Below are 15,348 nucleotides of genomic sequence, written 5' to 3' on the forward strand. Positions count from 1 at the left end.
GTAAGCAGCACCCCTCCATGGTCTTTGTCTTGGCTCCTGCCTCCAGGTTCCTGCCTTTTGTAGAATATTTGTTTACACTCTGTGCAGATGGTCACTGTGATTGGTGTAATAAAGAGCTGAATGGCCAATAATGAGGCAGGAGAATAGGCAGGACTTCAGGGCAGAGAGAGGAACTCGAGATGAATCTAGGCACTCAAGAGACAGCAGCCAAATATCGAAGAAGTCGGACATGCAGTACAGAGCAGAGGTAACTGAGCCATGTGATAGAACATAAACTAATAAAAACAGATTAATTTAAGTTTTAGAGCTAGTTGGGAAAAAGCCCAAGCTAAGGCCAAGCTTTCATAATTAATAGTAAGTCTCCATGTCATTATTTGTAAGCTGGTGGCCCAAAGGAAAGTCTGACTACACATGCCCTGTTTGAATTCCTGTCCTGACTTCCTTCAATTATGAACAGTGATGTGGAAGTGAAGTCAAATACACCCTTTCCTCCCCAGCTTTCTTTTTGGTCCTGGTGTTTCGTTGCAGTAATAGAAACCCTGACTAAGATACTAAGACAAGGGAAAAGGATCTAAGTAGGTCAGTGTACTTTATGCTTCAACATTTCAAGATGGCTAACTTCCTGCTTCTTTCCCCTTAGCAAGACGTATAGAGTGGACACTTTCTCACCTAAGGCAGCTGTCAAGTGGGACTTTCAAATCCTCCATCACGCTTTGATGAGGGTCTTGTGCCTCCACCACAATATGACAGATGGCATCTTGGTGGGAGTACATGAGACATGGATAAGCCATTGAGATAGGAATTGAGAGAGTTGAGGCAGCCAAACTTGTAACCCCCTCTCTTGAGAACTGGTCCACTCTGTGATACCAGCATTGACACCTTCCAAGGGCTATTCAATGCCTCATGACCTACCACCTTCCACCATGCCCCACTCCTGAAAGATCACATCATCTTACCACCTTCACAAAGTGGGCTAAACTTCTAGCACATAAGCTTTTGAGAGACACACTCAGAGCATACCCAAACAGGAGCATTCATCTCTAAAATAAATTGTTCTGTATATTTATTTATTTAACTTACATATGTGTGCATGCACAGGCGTGAGCCACAATGCACACCTGGGAGGCATGTGGGGGTCAAAGGCCAGCTTGTGGGAGGTTCCTTCCACCATGTGGATCCAGGCTTGGTGGCAAGCACATTTGCCCCCTGAGAATTATTTTAAGAAGAGAATTTGCATGATTTTGGGGCAGGGGGCTCAGTCCTAAAACCCAGGACACCCTCAGTGGAACCTGACTTCAGCATAATCAGTGTAAGTGTCTTGAGCATTCTGGGTCTCCCATAGTCTGAGGCGAGAGAAGTTGAGAGCAGCATAATGGAGTTCTTCTGGGTTATTCTCAGAGACAGGGGCCTGAGAGGATGATCTGGGGTCTGGGCAACCAGGAGAAGTGAAATGTTGCTCCTTCTGTTTCTTCTTTGATTCAGGGGAGTGAATGTCCGGGGATGGGATCCTGGAAGGGGTGTCTGGTTTGGCCTTCCGATTCCGAACCTGAGGGGATAGCAAATATCCTTCGCTCATTCACTCAGCAAGCAGCTGTGCAGCTAGCATGTGCCAGGCACTGGCTTAGAACCGGGGCTCTAGCTTTGGAGTAACACAGGGCAATAACAGCCAGCACATGAGTGAAAGTATAATAATGGCAAGTGGCGAGTGCCGTGAAGAAGGAAAAGCAGGGGCCGGGGCTGGAGAGATGGCTCAGCAGTCAAGAGTGCATGCTGCACTTCCAGAGGACCCGGGTTCACTTATCAGCACCATCTCCTGGCAGATCCTAACCACCTGTAACTTCAGGCAATCTGAGCCCTCTTCTGGCTCTTGCAAGAACTGTGCACGCGCGCGCGCGCACACAGACACACACACACACACACACATCAAACCACACAATTAGGAGTAAAAATAAAGTATAAGCTGAGTGTGGTAGTGCATGGCTTTAATCCCAGCACTCAGAAGCAGGTGGAGCTCTATGAGTTTGAGGCCAGCCTAGTCTACAGGGTGAGTTCCAGACCAGCCAGAACTACATAGTGAAACCCTGTTTCAAAAAACAAAAAAAACCCAAAAAAAACAAAAACAACAACAACAACAAAAAAAACCTTAAACAAAATTAAAAGAAGAGTCATAGCTATAGATAAAATAGTCTCACCACAAAGAAATAATTCCCAATTTCATCACTGTACTGTGTGAGTATAGTGGCACATGGTATGTATAAACAGACACAATTATTATATATAAATGCCAAATAATAAGTGAACAGGTCATTCTGAGCATCTTTGATGGGGTGATTATCAAGCAAAGAGTATTAAATGAAGTCAGGAACCATGCAGTTTCTGAGAAATTCTCTGAAGGAAGGAAACAACAAATTCAAGCATTCTAACAGAGTTTGGGGGTGTGCTTAAGAAAGAACAAGATGGAGGCCAGAAAGATGGCTTGGTGGGTAAAGGTGCTTGTAATGCAAGCTTAGAGACTTGAGTTCCATTCCTGGGACCTAAAATTGAAAGACAGAACTCATGGGGAAAAGGCGTCACCTAAAGAAACCCACCAGAGCTAGCAAAAGAAGCCCATCCTGGCCTGGCCCTGAAACCAGAGCCAGTGAAAGAAACACACCTGGCCCTAAGACCATCTTCACACTCACCCCTATTGCTAGCCAACTCTATGTATGGAGATTTGAGGTCCAGGAGACATAGGCCTAGCAGTTCAACCACAACACTCATGCGGTGGCATCTGGAGACTGCTGGAGACATAATGCATATTCAGGAAAACACTCTGCCTTTTATGAAGAATGGGAATCTTTTACACCTAATTAAGAACCCATGGCACCTCAGATCGGAAGTTTTACTATAGCATTTATCATAGCCATCCACCAGACACACTCAAAATACAGAAGGTACACATCCCACTCTCTTGACCCCTAGGTATAGACACAGTAAAAGAAGTGGTCCAAAGCTCCTCATAGGTTCTTGCATCCCTAATATCACCTTTTTAAAAATGATATTGACCCCACCTTCCTGTCACACCATCTCTTGTTTCAGACCCTAACTACTGCATATCAGCTATTGAGTAATACTCTTTGGAGAATGCTGGTTGTGTGTCCCTCCGGGGTCAAACTCTCACCCACCATTTGTAGCCTCACCCATTGTCCTATTAGATTCTCTCACCATACCATTTGTTAATTGCTCCAAGCCAAATGTCACTACCACCCCTTATGACGCCCACATTCCTCTCTTTGGTATCACAGACTGCCTTAACTCCTCAGGGACACACTTTGTGGGCACCCTGGATTCTGCAGACTGAAATAATACCATTACCCTTGGTACTGTCACCTAGCCCCTATGTCCAAACATTCACAATGCCTCTATTCTCTATGGTACTCAGGTTTATCACTGCTTACCTTCTAGGTGGTCTGGGACTTGTGCCCTGGTATTTCTGTTCCCCAAATTAGAGGTGGCAGCTGGTGAAGAATGCTTGCCAATTCTCATCGCCAAGTTCAAAGCAGCAAGGCATGACAAATGAACAACCCAAGCAATACCTTTTCTATCAGCCCTGGGCATAGCGGCAGGTGTAACCACTGGAACAGCAGGACTGACTACTTCCCTAGCTATTGACCATTGGCTTTCCTTGTAACTCATCCAGGATTTCCAATGGGCATCTCAGATTGTCCTTACCCTTCAGGGACAAATAGACTTGCTAGTCACCACAGTACTATAAAATCAGAGAGGATTACATTTACTAACAGCAGAGAGTGGTCTTTGTCTCTTTCTTGGGGAAGAGTGTTGTTTCCATATCAACCAATCAGGTGTAGTGAAAGCTAACATTCAACAACTCCAAATGGATCTTCAAGAACAGAAACAGCTTGATAATTCTAGCCAGTGGATCACTGATAGTCAGATATAGAACTGGATGCTACTCTTCTTCACCCCTCTTCTCCTCTTTTTCCTAATCCTGCTAGTTGCACCCTGCCTCATAAACCTCTTGTCTAGATTCCTTCAACAACAGAGCCAAAGGATTTCTAACCAGAATTTTAACCAGTTACTATTACAGGATTACCAGCCCCTAGCTATGGAGCCAGAGACCTGCAGCTCATGGTTACATCCTGAGGATGAAGATCAAGATTGTCCCAAGAACCTCGATGCCAACTTTGCCCCCTTTCCAACCCCTGTTGTTTACTAATAAACAAAAAGGGGGGATTGTAGGGAAAGGGAGCCAGCTAAAGAAACCCACTAGAGCTAGTAAAAGAAACTCACCTTGGCCCTGAAACCAGAGCCAGTGAAAGAAAGTCACCTGTAGCTGAAGTTTTTCTGGTCCTGCCCAGCTCCCGCGGCCCTGTGGCCGCTTGAACCCACAGAGGCTTATATTAATTAAAACTGCTCGGCCATTAGCTCAGGTTAACTATTGATAACTCTTACACTTAAATTAACCCATAATTCTTATCTATGTTTAGCCATGTGGCTTGGTATCTTTTCTCAGTTCTGCCTTCACATCTTGCTTCCTACATGTCTGACTGGTGACTCCTGATTCAGCCTTCCTCTTCCCAGAATTCTCCCTGTCTGTTTATCTCACCTATACTTCCTTCCTGGTTACTGGCCAGTCAGCATTTTATTTATCAATCAATGGGAACAACACATTCACAGCATGCAGAGCACCATCACTCATCATTTCTCCTTTTCTTTCTATTTAAAAGAAAAGTTTTAACTTTAACATAGCAAAATTATATATAACAAAACAGTTATCAAGCAAGAATTATAGTTATAATATTTAATCTATTTGTATTTGGTAAAAATCAAAGAAGATATCCTATCCTATATTTGTGAGTCCAAGGTTCCATAGCTACCTTATCTCCTATCAAAACCAAGGAAAACCATAATTATAACTATCTAGTCTTCAATTGCATCAAAGACCTGTAAGAGCTAGTCAATAACAAGCCTGAGCTAATGGCTGAACAATTTTAATTAATATAAGCCTCTGAGTGATTATTTTGTAAGTGGCTGCGGTGTCTGTGGAGCTGGGCAGGACCAGAGCAAACTTCTGGTTTCCCTGAAACCAGAGCCAGTGAAAGAAACACTTTAGCCCTGAACCCAGAACTTAATAAACATGCCCTGACCCTGAAACCAGTGCCAAAGAAACACACTTTGTCCCCAGAATCAGAACCAGTGAAAGAAATATGCCCTGGACCTCAAATTAGAACCAAAAGGCTAAAAAGGACCAGTGAAAGAAACACAATTTGGCCCTGAAATCAGAGCCATCTCTGCCCCTTACCAACGAAACGAACCAATCCTGAGCAGGAAAACTAACCAATCCCCGAGCAGAAAATCTCTCTGGAGAAACTCCACCCCTAAGAAGCCTATATAAACCCCTCTGCCTGTTCAGTTGTGGGCTGCGCTTTCCCAACCTGGCAGAGTCAGCCACTCTCCTGGACTCCTCCTTCCCAAATAAATCTCATTCTCGGAAGTCTTGGGTGAAGATCTTCATTCACCAGTGCAGAATAGAAGAACCTTGCTGAGTTATCCCTTAGGGGGACTGAGCAGAAAAAAACTTGCTGAGACAGTCTCTTAAGAGGGCGGAGCAAGGCAGAGCAGAAAAAAGTAACAACTTTTAGCTGGAGCCGGAAGAGATTGCTACATTTCTGCAGGGGTTTCCCCTTTAGCCGAGTAAAGAAGAAAAAGCAACATCTTTGGCCAGAGAGAAGTGGAACTTTGCTGGGAAGCCCCCTTAAAGGGGTGGGGGTGGAGCAAAGCTCAGGTGTAATGGCTTTCTCTAGGAAAGGAGCAGGATTGCTATATCCTGCGGGAGACCATCCCCCACCACATCCCCAGCTTCAGGCATTGTCTGACTCCTGAACAAGTCAGGAGGGATACCTTTCCTTCCAGGCTGAGCTGTCTTATTGCGGCTCTACCCTCCAGAGCTGTCCTATTGTGTCCCTAGGTATAGCCTGGCTTCCTGAAAAGTCAGGCTACCTTTCTCTCCAGAGCTGTGACACTTGCAGAACTGACTCCTGAAAGTTAGCCTCCAACCTCCACATGTGCACTGTGCTATGCAATGCACACTCCCCAATAATAATACTGATAAATAATACTAAATAAATTTGAAATTTTGAAAAATTAAAAGAACAAGATGGTTTATGTGACTACACAGTCAGTCTTGTAAAACAAATGGAAGCTGTCTACTACAAAGTCCCTGGAGATGGTTTTGGAAATCAGAAGAAGTGATTGATGGAGGATTTAATAGGAAATTGAGGTGTTTTGATTTTTTATTTTCTTCAACTTTACATTATGGAATGATCATAGAGTTACGAAAGTGTCAAAAGTAAGACCAATGCTGTAGCTCAGGGTAGAGTGTTTGCTTAGTATGCACAAAGCCCTGGACTCTATCCCTAGCACCACATAAATCAAGCATGGTGGCACATGTCAGCACTTTAAGAGTGGAGGGAGGAGGATCAGAAGTTTAAGGTTGCCCTTGGCTATTCAGGGAAATCCTTGGCTATGAAGGGAATTTGAGGCCAGCCTGGGTACATGAGAGCCTTTCTAAAAAATAAAAAGTCACAGAAGTAGTGCAGAGAGGTCCCTGCACCCTTACTCCAGCTTTCCAGTGGTCACACCTTAACTGTGATACAATATTCACAGAAGGATGCTGATATCCATATAACGTACTTTGTTACCTGCCTTCTAGGGGAGACTCCTTTATTAACTCACCTTCAAAGTATTCCTATCCATTTTTTAGGCCATTCTGAGCATTCCCAGAGGCATTTCTGCTGTGTTTCCTTCTTGAACTATGACCTTAAACTGAGCACCGGTGTGTTCCTTAACTAAACATGCTCAGGAGTGTTGCCTTAGTTGGCTAGGCATGCTCAGGGTTGTGCTTCTGAGATGGGCATTCATTCTCTGGAGTGTGTTCCTTAACTGAGTGTGCTCAGGGGTGTACTCCTGAGGTGGGCATGTGGGAAAATCTGCCTGGCCTCAAGGTTGCTCCCTATGTGAATAAGTGCAGGCCCAGACTGTGGCCCTTTGTTACTGTTTTCATCATACTAGTGCAGGTAAACACATGTGACCACTACAGTCAAGATTCAGGACCCTGGATCATCGTGGAGCAACCCCCTTGCTGGCCTTCAGAGTCTCACTCATCACTCTGCTTTCCTTAATCACAAGCATTTACTCAGTTATCATTACTCATCAGTCCCACGCAGCCCAGGTTGGCTCTGAATTTTATACATAGCCAAAGATGACCTTGCACTTCTCATCCTCTTACCTCCACTTCCTGAGTGCTTATCATGCACCACTATGCTCACATTCATGCTGGCCTGGGATTCGTGCATGCTAGGAAAGCACTCTACCAACTGAGCCACATGTTCAGTCTTTGGTCCCTGTAATTTCGTTACTTTGTCAGTGAGATATAAGTGGAATCATGTAGTATGTACCATTCAGAGACTTTCCATTCGTGTAATTTGTCTTATGCATCAAGAGTTTGCTCCTTTTTCTGGCTGAGTAGCATTCAGAGGAAAGGTGTGCCTGTGTGGTTTCTATAGGATGTCACACGCAGAGAAATAGAGTGTAAAGGACAAGAACAGAATCAGAGGAGGTCATGAAGAAAGTAGCAATGGTGTCCAGATGAGGAGTGACACATGGACTGTGGAGTTGAGGGAAGGTTATGGTGAGGTGGTTTGGGTGTATTTTGAAGAGGATCAGGAGCAAAAGATCATGCAAAGGCTTTAGATTACTCGGGGAAAGCTGTTAATGTTTGCTGAGAGAGAGAGAGACAAGTGAAAGCGGAGCAGAAAGGGCAAGGCTGGTCAGAAGTTGACTTTGTACAGGCTCAGGTAAGAAACGCCCATTGATGTCTGAGTGTAGACGCTGCCTGCAGGGTTGGATAAGTGAGTGCAGGGAAGACACTGAGAGACATGGGTGTTTGTTTGAGTCATCACCAGGTAGATGTGACCTCACACTTGTACCTAATGTTTACTGAGAACTCAATAGGGGCCACAGACTCCTCTGAATATTTTACAGATTATATATTCCCAGGAGGCAGCCACCACTATTATCCTATTATCCCAATATTATAGTTGGGCCACAGAAGAATTCAGTAACTGCTCAAGATGATGATTTAAAAAAAAAAAAAAGAGGAGGCAGGGCACAGGAGCTCAGACAGCCTACTTCAAGTCCTGTATTTAATCAGTAGGATGTACCATACCACAAGGACATTAATAATTATTAGGTAGGGCTGGGGATGTAGTTCAGTGATACATCATTTGTCCAGCATCCACCAAAGAGGTACTGGAAGTGTGGCCTAGGAATCCCCCAGTGAGGGGTGAGTGTGCCAGGCAGGCACATGTCTCCGGGTTCTATCCCCAGCACAGCAACTATGAATTAAGTGGTTACACAAAGTTAGTTATCCCTTGGCGGTGACAATAACGGAAGAAATGTAAGCCACCTACGGAGAGAGTCCATGTTCTGTTCCTCAGACTTGGAAACAGATGAAGACGTGAAGGCTCAGAGGGAACCAGGGTTTGCATCTAATCTTGGATGCTTCCTGCCTCTAAGGCAAAGGTGTAGGAGGGTTATGGAAGGGATATGTGCAGAAGAAGCAGGGGATGCTGACTCAGAAAGCACAGCTGGCAACTCACCAGGGACCTGGTCTTGGGGACCACATTGATGTAATCCAGGATTGTGCTGCCCCGTGAGATCTTGGGTCTTGAGGTTTCCTCTTGGGTTCCTTTCTTCTGGAGGGTCTTCACGCTGAGGAAATGGCCTCTACATTGCTGTATACTATTCCGTCTGCCCTCTCTGAGGAAGCCTAGATCCCAGGCCCCCCAACAACTCCTTCCAACTCACATGATCATGATGAGGCAGAGGGCAAGGAGGGCTGCAATCCCAAAGCCCAAAACTACTCCCTTGGAGAACGCTGTGGACCTGTCCTTATCTGCAAGAGAAGGAGTACATCCCCTGTATGCAGTCCTACACACAGCATCCTGGACTCCAGTTCCTGCTGCACACTGTGGCCAGGCTTCTTCCCTATTTCCTTCTGGAAAACATGACTGCATCCTGGGCTGGGTGTCATGCCTTCTCTTCTATTTCTCTACACACACACCTAGGTCATAGGTCCATATCCTCCCAGACTTTGCTCCAGCCACAGAGCCTATCCCACTCAGCCCCTCCATAGAGAAGCTTAGTCCCAAAGGGCCCTTACCAGGCAGTAGCAGGACAGAGGCGCTCTGGGCCCCATGTGTGTTCCAGACCTCACAGCTGAGCCGGAGGCTGGGCTCGAGCTCCTCATGGAAGCTCAGGGAACTGTTGACCCAGGGTCCAAGTGAGCTGGAGGTGACCGTGAAGGAGACATTGCTGCTGTTCCCCTCCAGCAGCCCCTCCCCCAGCCGCCAGCGCAGGGATGGGGTGGGCCAGGCTCTGGAGGAGCAGCTGCAGTGCAGACCCTCAGCTTCCCAGGAGCAGGAGGATCTGAGCATCTGTGGGGGGTCTGTGGGGAGAGAGAAGACGGGTCAGCAGGTGGCCCCTGGTCCCAGGTCCCAGGTGTCCCTTCCCCACTCACAGTGCACAGAGAGGCTCAGAGAGATGTACTGAGCACCCAGAGGGTTCCGCGCAGCACAGCTGAATTCTCCTTCATGTTCCCTCCGGACCAGAGGCAGCTCCAGCACCCCTGGCTCTGAAGACTGGGTTGGGATTAGAGTGTGTGCCACCCCGGTCCAGCTCAGACTGGCTGGGGGGTTGCTGTGAGTGACACAGACTAGACATAGGCTTTGGCCCTCCAGGACCGGAAAGGAGGTGCCATTCCTGCGGATTTCCAACACTGGGGAGGACAGGAGGCAGAGTCACCATCAACTGCGACGACTCCCATCCACCCGCACCCCTGAGACATCCAGCTTCCTCTGTCCATCCTTCCTACCTGTCCTGTTTGCCTGGGAAACAGTCACTCTCAGGTCCTCCGGGGGATCTGCAATGAAGACGGGGAACTGACTCCAGGTGGGCCTTCTCCCTGGGCAGAGCCTCCCTCCCAGAGATGGGAGCTGTGGGTGGGTGAGTCACTCACTGGGTCCCCAACACAAGCCGCCTGGTGGTCTGACTGTTGTAAGCCTGATGCTTCCCCGTGCCCCGCCCCCCCACACCTTGTCACCTCCTTCCCCTCCTCAGAACCTTTGGTGGATCACACTCACACAGCACAGAGAGGTCCAGGGTATGTTGCTGGGAACCCAGCCTGTTCTCTGCTTGGCAGGTGTAGTGTCCTGAGTCCCCAGCTTTCACCTGGAGTAGCTCCAGTGCCAGGGTTCTGGAGCTCACAGGGCTGGACCAAGAGAGGACTCGGTCCTCCAGGCCCCATCTCAGTGTGGCAGGGGGCTGGCTGTCGGCAGCACAGAGGAGGCGCAGAGACTGGCCTTGCTGGACTTCCAGATGTGGGGTGTTCCCATGCAATTCTGAGACCAAAGAGACACACACAGAGAGGAGGAGATAGAGACAGTAATAGAGAGATAGAGAAGGATGAAGAGAGAAGCAGACAGAAATAGACAGATGCAGAGATATAGAGACAGAGGAAGGATGGACACAGACAGAGATGGATGCAGATATGGGAAGAGATACAGACACAAAGACAGAGATTGACAGAGATAGACACAGAGACAGAGATAAAGAGAGAGAGAGATAAGGAAAGGATGAGGGAGCAGGACAGAGGGTAGAGGGAGGCAGCAGAAGGGGTTCAGGCCTGCCCCCTCCCCCCATCCCCTCTCCAGACTTTTCAAAGGGGACTGGACTAGCCTTACACCACCCCAGGAGACCCTCGTACCTGACACATTGTCACGGAAAATGCTGATAACAAGATCTCTGGGGGCATCTGGGAGAAGATTGTGAGCCAGCTTCAGAGGAGGAATGCTTTCTTCCCCATGAGAAGTCCTCATGGAAAGAAAAGCACCACCATCCCAGGGAAGGCAAGTGACCAGACAGAAATGAAGCAACCATTGCCTCGCAGGGCACAGGCACACCCAGGATGGTGCGCCTTCCTCCATTTTTTTTTGAATGTGTGTATATGTGGTGAATATGCATGTGTGTATAGGTACACATGTGTGCACATACATGTATGTGGAAGCTAGGTGTTGATGTAGGGTGCCTTTCTGAATCATCACTGTTTACATTGTTTACCGAGAAATGTCTTTCACTGAACTCAGGTTGCCAATTGGGCAGCCAATCTAGCCAGCCAACTTGCCTCGAGGCTCACTTGTCTCTCTCTGCCTCAAAGCAATGAGGTAACCAGTGGGCCACCATACCTGACCAGCTTTTATGTGTGTTCTGAGGGTCCAAAATCCATTCCACACACTTGTGTGTCAAACTCTTTATCAGCTGAGCCATCTCCCCAGCAACCCTCTTTCTCTTTTGAGATAAGATCTCATGTATTCTAATATGTGCATGTGCTATACAGCCAAGGGTGATGACTTGGAACTCCTGATCTTCGAGTGCTGGAATACAGATGTGCACCACCACCTCTCATTTATGTGGTGCTGGGGATGGAACAGAGACTTGTACATGCTTGTGCATGCTAGGCAAGCACCCTACCAACTGAGTTACATCCCCAGTACCTCCATGAACTTTCCTAAGTATGGAGTTGGGGGATTCTCTACCTCCCACCACCAGAACTCTGAATAGCCCAAAGCACCATATCACACTCACAGGCCATTCTTAGTTGGACAGTCCTCTGTATACTCTTCCTAGAGAAGTCCACTTGACATGTGAGCTCAGTATCATGGTGCTCAAGTCCTGGGGTAAAGCTGAGTATTGAGTAATAGGAGGTGTGTGGTCTGGTTTCTTGGGAGGAGATGGCAGCCCCCATCCAGGAGAAAGAAGGAGCTGGGCATTGCTTGAAGGTCCAGGGAAACAAGCAGACAATTGTCACTGGCTGCCCAGGTTCCAGGATCTCAGGAATGAAGACATCTGGCTTGTGAGTCAGGTCTAAGGGAGAGGGTGCCAATCCCGTGGCTTCAGCTACCCCTTCCTAGCAGTTGTCTTCTTTGCGTCACAGTTTATCTCCCACTGTCCCTCCCCAAGTGAGAGTCAGGGGGTCCCTGCTATGTCCACAACTCTTACCTTCCACTTGCAGGAAGAAGCCATCAGGAAAACTGAATTTCTCAGATCCTTTCTCCACCCGGAAGAAATACCTTCCTGAGTCTCTCCACTGCACATCTTTGATCATCAAGGAACAGTTCTTGTTTGGGAGATCCCCCAAGAGCTGGAATCGCCCCTGGGTTTCTGGTTCTATCACTTTATCTTTGTTATTTGTGGCCACCGGAAATTTAAGTGTTGGTTTTCTGATGCTTTTAAACCAGTAGCCGTAAGCTGGGGCAAGGCCCAACCAGCGGTTCTCGGGGGAGGAGAACGAGCAGGGCACGACAACACACAGACCCTCCTGCACCTTCACCAATCTGTTCACCTGTAGGTTGTATTGTCTGTCTTGACCTTGAGATCCTGAGGGAGACAGAGGCTTGGCCTGTAGCCCCCGCACCAGCACCAACCCCAGCCCCAACTTGGATGACTTTGGCCTCAGGCCCACTCACCTCCCAACAGCAAGGACAACAGAAACAGCAGCAGTGACATCGCGGTCTTAGGGGGATCTTAGACTTGCACACGTTGGCCTCCTTCCCCAGCTGTGACCGACTGGGGTAAGAGAGAAGGGAAATGTAGGCGGAAGCTGAGCCCCAGGAACTGGTGCGAGACGAACTGCTGATGGCAAGTTCTGAGGCCAAATGGTCTCTCCCTTTCTCATCCACTCCCCCCATATCCACTTGCCCACTCCGTGTTTTGTGGGGCATTTGGAACTTGGACATTTGGAACCAGTCCTTCCCAGTTGTCCCTGGTGCCTGAGAGGGAAAGGACAGGGCTGTGTCTAGCCTGGGGACCTGGCTGTGGAAGGATTTAGGTTGGGGACTTTCCCTTTAGGTGCTAGGTCATTTAAGAAAGCAGAAGTAAAAGTTTTTTGGGTGCCTCTCGAAGGCGGTCCTGGTGGGTGCAGAGGAGTGAGACCTTCTGGAAGGAGCTGGTGTCACCACATAAAACTCAGAATGCGTGGCTAAACTGATGTACAACTTTTTTTAAGGATATTCATTCTGTTTCTTGGTATGAAAATGTCTCAAACATCTGATGGGACCTACTTACACTAAAAAAGTTTTTGGTTTGTCTGATGTTCAAATGTAATTGGATATTCCTCACCACACTCTTTTTCTTTGCCTCTCCCTTAATTAGGTAAATATAGACTGGTCTTAGTCTTGCCCCTTCATCATCCTTGCTGAGCCACTGACACTTTGAACTCTAGAAGTACCCACCAGCTTCAATACAATTTCCCATTTTCCCTTCCTCTTTAGTCAGAGAACAGAAGGTCCCACTTGCAATTCATGCATTGATACGATTTTCCATATATGGGGCTGACCACTGGTACTAGGAATCAAGCAACCTAAAGGGTGGGGTGTGTGTGTGTGTGTGTGTGTGTGTGTGTGTGTGTGTGCGCGCGCGCACGCGCACGTGCGTGCATGTGTGCACGCATGTAATAAGCTTTTGTAGTTTGAGTGCAAAGTGTTTCCCACAGGCTCCTGTGTTTGAAGCTTGACCCAGATGGTGATGCTGCTTTGAAAGTTCATGGAGCAAAGGTTGATAGAGGTGGGTCACCTGGGGGTGGACCTCTAAGGGCTAAAGCTCTGCCCTGACTCCCTTCCACCCTTGAGATGTGGCCAACTTTCAGGAAGTCTCTGAAACTGAGCAGATTCATTAGATTCCACAAAGCATATATAAGCAGTGAGGATTGTTAAGAGACACTTAGACACACTGAGCAGCCTAGAAGAGGCTCAGACCGGCTGAGGCACCTAGAAGCAGCAGAAACCAGATGAACTGCTTGGGACAGACACTCTCCAACCTGCTGAGCCCCCTGCAAGCTATGCAGTTCCCTCTAGGTTTCACTTTGGTGAGTTGTCACTCATCATGAGGTGGGCTTTTGTGATGGAGCTGTATTTGAGTCATTTCTCCTCCTGGGTATCCAGACTCAAGTCTGTCATTGGTTCTCTATCTGGGATGAGGAGATAGTTCATGACTCCTTAGAAATAGTGTCATGCTGTATTTCTCAACTTTATGTCCTTATTAGAGCAAACAAACAAAAACCCATTGAGTCCAATTAGTGCTGCCTATGTGTACATGGGGTCGTCTGCTGGAGCAGGGACAACTTACTGGGTGGTTGTTGCATTTCCAAAGGATAGTGACTCTCCTTTTGGAGCTATCAACTGCCAAGAGCTCCTCTACCAGGGATGGAACCCTGAGACCTTCCCCAATCCTTGCTGGGCAGGAATTTTGACTGGCTTAATCTTTGCACCATGTTTGGTTCTCATGTTTTCTGGATTAACCTGTGTCAAGTACGGTCTCTGGGTTTTGTCTCCAGAGATACAAGCAATCATTGACTAAAAGTATAAATAATGTATCTATCCAAAAATATGCAGATTTTTTCCTGACCAATGTTCACCAAATATTAAAGTGTGCATAGAGCTTAAACTGTGTCAGGGATCATACATAATTCAGAAATGACTTAATGTTCATAGGAAGATATACAGAAGTTGTTTGCCAGCACTAAATCTATTTTCTATGATGTCTGCTTATCTATCTATCTATCTATCTATCTATCTATCTATCTATCTATCTATCTGGTGTTGCTATGTACGTAGCCCGAGTCAGCCAGGAATTTGCTATTTAGCTCAGATTGGTCTTGAACTCAGGATTATTCTGCCTCAGCCTCTGGAGTGCTGGTATTACAGGAGTGCACACACCACCCATAGTGTCATTGTTAGCTTCAGCTGTTACTTGACAAACCTGGGTAGAGAGAACTTCAACTGAGGGATTTTTTTTCTGTTGACTTGGCCTATAGGAATGTCTGTGAAGCATTTTCTTAAGTGCTGGTTGATGTAAAAAGGGCCCAGCTCACCATGGACAGTGTCATTCCTGAGCAGGTGATCTCGGGCAATTTAAGAAAGCAAGCTGAACAAGCCAGAGGGAGCAAGCCAGTTAGCAGCACTCTTCTATGGTCTCAGCATCTATTCCCTCCATGTCCCTGCTTTGAGTTCCTGCCTTGGTTTCCTTCAGTGATGCACTGTGACCTGGGACTTTAAGCCAAACAAACTCTTTCCTCCCCACGTTGTTTTGGTCAGTGCTTTATCATAGCAACAGGAAGAGACTAGGACACATAGTATTATCCATTTTTGTCACTTGTCCTTTGATAATTTCACACGTGTGTGATACATCCTTACCCTTCTCATCACCATCCTCTCTTATCTCCGTTCCACCCCG

General features: G+C 47.2%; 1 protein-coding gene across 2 annotated transcripts; it reads right to left on the reverse strand.

Moving 5' to 3' along the window:
- Positions 1-1,039: 1,039 nt before the first annotated feature.
- Positions 1,040-12,890, reverse strand: Siglec10 (sialic acid binding Ig like lectin 10). Of its 2 annotated transcripts, none has more exons than XM_052713511.1 (11): positions 12,585-12,890; positions 12,118-12,495; positions 11,704-11,982; positions 10,826-10,873; positions 10,203-10,460; positions 9,935-9,982; positions 9,581-9,838; positions 9,224-9,508; positions 8,869-8,956; positions 8,661-8,787; positions 1,040-1,546 (listed from the first exon to the last, which is right to left on the reverse strand). In XM_052713511.1, the coding sequence occupies exons 1-11, from the start codon at positions 12,622-12,624 to the stop codon at positions 1,280-1,282; spliced, it is 2,076 nt and encodes a 691-aa protein (XP_052569471.1). In that variant the 5' UTR covers positions 12,625-12,890; the 3' UTR covers positions 1,040-1,279. The 2 variants fall into 2 exon arrangements, with proteins under 2 accessions (XP_052569471.1, XP_052569472.1); XM_052713512.1 differs by having other exon boundaries at positions 8,661-8,772; positions 12,585-12,889.
- Between the last annotated feature and the right edge of the window lie 2,458 nt (positions 12,891-15,348).

The sequence above is a fragment of the Peromyscus californicus genome, unplaced genomic scaffold (assembly GCF_007827085.1).
Source record: "Peromyscus californicus insignis strain IS unplaced genomic scaffold, ASM782708v3 Scaffold_4__1_contigs__length_199733344, whole genome shotgun sequence".
NCBI classification, from domain to species: domain Eukaryota; kingdom Metazoa; phylum Chordata; class Mammalia; order Rodentia; family Cricetidae; genus Peromyscus; species Peromyscus californicus.

What these genes read in the sequence shown, in the direction of transcription:
- Siglec10 (XM_052713511.1), bottom strand. Translation starts at nt 12,624, where the DNA reads ATGTCACTGCTGCTGTTTCTGTTGTCCTTGCTGTTGGGAG. An exon ending in CTTCTTCCTGCAAGTGGAAG is followed by an intron (nt 11,983 to 12,117) that starts GTAAGAGTTGTG and finishes CCTCTCCCTTAG; the next exon opens with ACCTGACTCACAAGCCAGAT. An exon ending in TTCCCAGGCAAACAGGACAG is followed by an intron (nt 9,839 to 9,934) that starts GTAGGAAGGATG and finishes TGTCCTCCCCAG; the next exon opens with TGTTGGAAATCCGCAGGAAT.